At 34.1% G+C, this 6428-nt stretch overlaps 1 protein-coding gene across 1 annotated transcript; it reads right to left on the bottom strand.

Moving 5' to 3' along the window:
• Positions 1–260: 260 nt before the first annotated feature.
• Positions 261–2228, bottom strand: LOC127103545 (uncharacterized mitochondrial protein AtMg00810-like). The gene is made up of 2 exons (XM_051040798.1): positions 2020–2228; positions 261–705 (listed from the first exon to the last, which is right to left on the bottom strand). The coding sequence occupies exons 1-2, from the start codon at positions 2226–2228 to the stop codon at positions 261–263; spliced, it is 654 nt and encodes a 217-aa protein (XP_050896755.1).
• Positions 2229–6428: the final 4200 nt, after the last annotated feature.

Raw genomic sequence — 6428 nt, 5'->3', positions numbered from 1 at the left:
GAAGTGGTGACGTATCTCAATATGTTTAGTGCAAGAGTGTAACATAGGATTTTTGGTTAGGTTAATAGCATTAATATTGTCGCACATTATAGAAATATGTTGTAGTTTAATATCAAATCAAGTAGTTGTTGTTTGAGCCACAATATTTGAGCATAACAACTACAGGCTGCGATGTATTCTGCCTCGGCGGTTGACAAAGTAACAGAAATCTATTTCTTTCTATGCCAACTTACTAAGGAGTTTGAAAACATGTGGCAAGTTCAACTAGTACTTTTCCTATCCGACTTGCAACCTGCAAAACCAGAATCGGCATAACCAACCAAACTATAATCACTTCCCTTGGAATACCAAATCCCATACTTAGATGTACCATGAAGGTATCTAAGGATGTGTTTTACGGCTTTTAAATGTGATTCCTTAGGAGATGATTGATAACGAGCGCATATACACACGCTAAACATAATGTCTGACCTAGATGTAGTAAGATATAGAAGAGATCCAATCATACCTCTATACTTCTTGACATCAAAATCCTTACCATTTTCATCTTTTTCCAAGTTTCCATTTATGGGAATTGGAGTGTCAATCAATTTTGCATCTTCATACCAAATTTCATTAGCAATTCCTTGCAATGTTTTCTTTGACACATGAATGTCCCTTTGTTGAGTTGCTTGATTTGAAGACCAGGGAAGTAGTTCAACTCCCCTATGAGACTCATCTCAAACTCACCCTGCATTAGCTTAGAAAACTCATTGACTAATTGCATGTTAGTGGAACCAAAAATGATATCATCAATATAAACTTGAACAAGAAGAGTACGTTTTCCTTGACATTTAATGAAAAGTGTAGTATCTACCTTCCCTCTAGAGTATCCTTGATCGAGTAAAAACTTACTAAGTTGCTCATACCACGCCCTAGGGGATTGTTTGAGCCATACAAAGCTCGTTTTAATTTATAAACATGATTAGGATACACTTGATTTTCAAAACCGGGAGTTTGTGAAACATACACTTCCTCATTAATATATCAATTAAAGAAAGCACTTTTCACGTCCATTTGAAATAACTTGAAATCTTTGGAGCATGCAAAAAAATTAACAATATAGAATACATCTGAGGATATTAAGATGAGGTCACTAGAAACGTGTAAATTGAAACACACCATGTATTATACACTGAGTATATCATATACCTTTGAAGAATAAATAGGTAAAAGAAAGGGCTTACTTACAAAGCGAAAATTGACACAATATTACCTCACCGTATAAATGACGAAGGATGCACATGCACTCCACAAGGAACTCTCGAACGGAAGTTGGAATAAATGCAAATGTGCCACAAAACCTTTTGACATCAAAACTCTTACCATTTTTCACTTTGATAAAGTACACGATAGTGTGATTTGTAATATATCCAAGCAATTTATTGATTCGATGATCATCATTTTTGGTTGGACTTTCATTCTTGTCCTTTTCATGTTAGTTATCTTTCTCCTCCTCGGGTTTCATCGTCTTAGGTTGATCAATCCCTTATTCGATGTCCTTGAGTATGTATTTTGAAGATACACCTACATCATGAAACGAAATACCTTTTCTGACATTTCTCAGATAGAAAGTATTAAATATAGTCTACACATCTTTTTCCAATTAATGAACATTAGTTGTTGTCTCCCTTGGTCACACAACCCTTATTCCTTGCCACAAAGTCAATGAAATATGGAGATGTCACCCGTCATATGTCTTGGGCATCCACAAACGAGATCCCATACTCTCTTCATAGAGCCAAGACATGTATTCTACAATATCAACAAAAAATGTTAGGTTCCCAATCTTCATTGGGTCCTTGAGGGTGAGTGAAATCAAGGTTGCATTTGGGAAACCATTGAAAAACACCTTTAGGAACAAAAAGTTTCCTAAACTTGCATTTTTCAATAGTATGAACTTTCTTGAAACAATAGTGACAAGATAAGTTGTGATGAGATGTACTTTTGCTTTTTGAGTCCTTTTGAACTTATTTATACTTTTTATATGAAAGGTTCAAAGACCGTTTCAAATTTGATGGATCAATAGCAAGTGTAATCTTTGGTTGTAATGCCTTGTCCAATTTAGCTTGAAGAGTATTTACCTCTTTTTTCCAAATGTGACAAGTTTCACAACCAAAGCATGAAGGTTCTTCATTCTCATTATTATCTTTTTGAATACATGCCATAGATTTCTTAAGAGTTTCCATATTCTTTTCGGTTTCTAAAACTTTATCTTTTAAGTGTGAAAATATTATTTTGTTTGAAGCTAACTTTTTAAAAGCGTCTACGACTTATCTATGTAGATTTTCAAAAGTTTTTTGTAATTGAGAATCAAATAATTCATTCATAGATTCAAGCTTAGAATGACTTATATTCTTATTCTTCTTTTTGTTGGCCATGAAGCAAATCTTGGTTGATTCGACACTTGAACTTGAGCTTTCATCACTTGAATAATCACTTTCACTTTCCCAAGCAATATAAGCTCTTCTAGATTTCTTATGATGATCATTCTCTTTGTCTTTCTTGATCAAAGGAGAATCCGGCCTATAATGACCGACTTTTCTACAATTGTAGCATAAAATTCTAAGTTTACCCTTCTTATTCTCACCTTACTTTGAGGAGTTAGATAGAATTCTAAATTTGATTAGGTTCTTGCTGGAGTGCTTGACTCTATTTTTCCTTATATACATATGGTACCTTTTGACGAACAACCCCATCTCTTTTATCATTGGAATTCTCATCATCTCTTATTTCACAATCACTTTTCTCATTGGTTGAGGACTTTGAACTTGAAGCCTTTAGAGCAATAGACTTATTTTCTACCTCCATGTCCTTACGTTTCTACTTCTTTATCTTCTTCTCAAGCTTTTTCTCATGTTTTTCCAAGCAAGTGAGTTTTTGCTCGTATTCTTCTAGTTTGCCAAATAAAGTTGTGAGGTCAAGTGTTTTAAGATTATTTGCTTCTTTAATTATGGTGACCTTAGGTTACCATTCTCTATTAAGACACCTCAAAACTTTATTAGTATCAATATCATTAGAAATAGGCTTACCTAGAGCATTCAAATGATTTATAAGATATGTGAACCTCTTTTGCATGTCGCCAATGGTTTCACCATGCTTCATGCGAAATAGTTCAAACTCTTGATTTAAGGTTTTGATCCTAGCTTATTTAACTTCGTTAGTTCCCTCATGGGCAACTTTTATTGCGTCTCGTATAGCTTTGGCGGTTTCACAATGTGAAACACGATAATACTCATCAACACCAAGTGAGGATATGAGAATATTTTGTGACTTCCAATCATGTTTCCACATTTTCTTATCATTGTCATTCCATTATGCTTATGGTTTTGGTACGACAATACCTTCACCATTGGTCTTTGTAATTTGATTACGACCATTGGTAATGACGTCCCAAACACCCTTATCAACCGAGTTGATATGGATGCGCATACAAGATTTCCAATATCCATAATTTTCACCGATAAAAATGGGCATTGTACACCCCTTTAGGTTCAGTGGACATTTTCTAATAAGAAAATATTATGCACATAATTAACGGGAGCTCGAGTTTCGTACCTCGAAATATAAAAACACGATGCTCGTGAAGCGTAATCGCACGCTCGTGGGATAAACTTAACAGGGTCACCACCGAACTTGATTTATTTCCAAAAAGGGAAAGGAGAAATATCGATAAAACTCCTAAAAGAATGACAATGATATTGGTTGTCGCAACCAAATCAGGATTCATAGTCGATTACGCAAGAGAAAAGTATTAGCACCCCACATGTTTGTTGTACTCAATGGGAACCGTTTAATTAGTTGTGTGCATTAGTGTTATCTTTCAAATGTTAGGCTTTTATTAAAAGGAAAAGAATAGGACAAAAAGGTTTGTTTTTTTTATTGGGGTGACTGAGGAGACTTTGAATCTCGCTCCTATGTATCTCCGTGTGCGATGGAGAACTCAAGACTTACGTAGTTCTGGGTAGAAAATATTTTTTGTTGGTCGATTTTAGTGAAAACTATTTTGTGTCAATCGACAGAAAAGCATTGCTTGCTACCCAAAACAAGTGGAGAAAGGAAAATTTTCATCATGGCCGAATAGATTTACAAATCAACATTCGTGGACAACGTCGCTAGCTTACTCACATGTTCAAATGGACGAAACATTATTTTTGCATTGTCTCGAGACAAAATACCTTTCGTTTCTGAAAAGGGTTTGAGGATCAATCGAGCGGCGGTGAAAAAAGAGTTTGATGTGTTTGATGTGTTTTGGGTGATGGCAAGTGCTTGGATGAGTGAGATATCCATCTCGAATCCTAGCCTCTGAAGCTTGTGGTATTCACCATGTTCCTTTTCCATATTTATTTATAGAAGGGTTTGATATTTTTAAATGTTTTTTTAGGTTTTTGATTGAGAAAACATTTGCGAAAGTCACATTAATGTTTTTTTATATATGATGAGAGCTTGGATGAACGAGATATTCATCTCGAATCCTAGCCTCTAGAGCTCGTGGTATCCACCCTGTTCCTTTTTCATCTTTATTGAAAAGTGTTTAGTAAGTATTAAGTGTTTTTTATTTTTTATTTGGGAAAATGGCTTGACGTTGGATCAAGCTTTTTATTTGCGAATGGATTAAAAAAAGTTGATAGGTTAAGTGTTTTGAAAATGATTGAAGGTGAAATGGATTTGAAAATGAATGGTGGAAACTTGGTGTTGACCATGTATTTTTGAAAATGAAACTCGGTGTTGACCAAATATTTTATATTTTTTTAAACGTTGATTTTATTTTTGTGACCGATTACTTATTTAGTTCATTTTAACTAACTAAAAGATATGAAAATAAAAAGCGAGAAAATAAATACAAATTTCAAACAAGGGATGGGGGTACATTTTATCAATGGGGATATAATAAACGATAAACATACAGGTCATCAAACAAGTAAATATAAACACAAGGATCTCATTGTAAGAAGGCCTAAGAGTAAGCCACGGGACCGAAAATAAATTGAAATCGAAAGCAAACTAAATTTAGCTCTAAGCTAACTTAAAGTGGGTCCATGTATGAATCACTCTATAAGAAGCTAAGCAATTGAATTTATGCATCCAAACGATGTTCAAAAGGTAAATTGAATTTAAACTTCCAAATTCGCAATACAATAAAATCGATGCAACAACTAATCAAATAGTACACTTAGTAATTAAAAAACCAAAGCAAATAATTAATTAAGATCAAATCAACTAAATGAATAAAAACCTAATCCATTAATTAACTATTAATTTAAATAATTTAAATAATAAAAAAACAAATAAAAAACACACAAGAGGGATGCATGCATGAAAATGAGGTGGAATTCAGCAAAGAAAAATGGCCCAATCCCAATCCCAACAACCTTAATTAATATTAAAAAATATTAAACATAAAAATAAAATGAAAGTAAATGAAATAAATAAGAAAATAAAAAAGGAACAAAAAAACAACATGGGGGAGGGGAGTTGTACGCTGATTTATACAAGAGAGAGAGGTTATGAGTTTTTTTCAAATTTCAAAATCCTCACTCAGGATTCGACACGTGGCACTGTATAAAACAACAAAAACAAAATACACTTTCTCTCTCAGTGCATCTCTCTCAAATGAACAACATAACACTTTCAGCAAGGAGAAAAAAACTTTATGGAAACTTAATAAACCAAAGTCCACCATCATTCTAAGTTTGAAACTCATCCAATAAAAAAACATTTATAAAATGAAGCAGTAAGAAAACCGAAAATGATGAGTAAGAAAATATACCCCATGATTCAAAGTCTAATGGTTATGTCATTTGGAGCGGTTGTAATGGGAGCGAGTGTTTAAAGTTCAGGTGAAGAGATGTTTAACATGATATCGTGTTTAAGATGCAATGTTCTCGCATGTGGTTTCTCGATGGTCCTCGGTGGTGTGCGGTTGTATGTCTGGTTGTAGTTTCCGACGGGGTTGGCTGACGTCGACGATGTGGTTTGATGTGTGTTGCTGGAGCTTTACGACTAGTCTTGTATTTTTACCATGCAGATTTTTGAGAAGCAACGGATCTTAAACCTTTCTTTTTCCATTTTTGTTTTGATTTTCACAAGTGAGATGCAAGGTGTGTTTATGGTTTCTCGTTTGCTTGTTTCATTAAGTGAACAATTTTTTGTTGATGTTTATGAATGTGCCATGGTAGTTTGAAGTTTCACGGTTTGACGTGGGTTATGTTAAGCTTGTTATGGATGAGAGGTTATGTTGGTGTTGTAAGAGATGATGAAAGGGTGGTTGTTTATGATGTGGGAAAATGAATGGTATGCTTATGAAGTGTAGTAAGGTTATATGTAGTTAATGTTCTTGAAATGCAAGTGGATGGAGGTTAGTAGTGTTGTAGTTTGTTTACGATTTT

Source organism: Lathyrus oleraceus, chromosome 1, assembly GCF_024323335.1.
Source record: "Lathyrus oleraceus cultivar Zhongwan6 chromosome 1, CAAS_Psat_ZW6_1.0, whole genome shotgun sequence".
NCBI classification, from domain to species: Eukaryota; Viridiplantae; Streptophyta; class Magnoliopsida; order Fabales; family Fabaceae; genus Lathyrus; species Lathyrus oleraceus.
This window is presented reverse-complemented; position numbering and strand designations above follow the sequence as displayed.

What these genes read in the sequence shown, in the direction of transcription:
- LOC127103545 (XM_051040798.1), bottom strand. Translation starts at nt 2,228, where the DNA reads ATGGAAACTCTTAAGAAATCTATGGCATGTATTCAAAAAGATAATAAT. An exon ending in TTGAACCTTTCATATAAAAA is followed by an intron (nt 706 to 2,019) that starts GTATAAATAAGT and finishes TGAGTCTCATAG; the next exon opens with GGGAGTTGAACTACTTCCCT.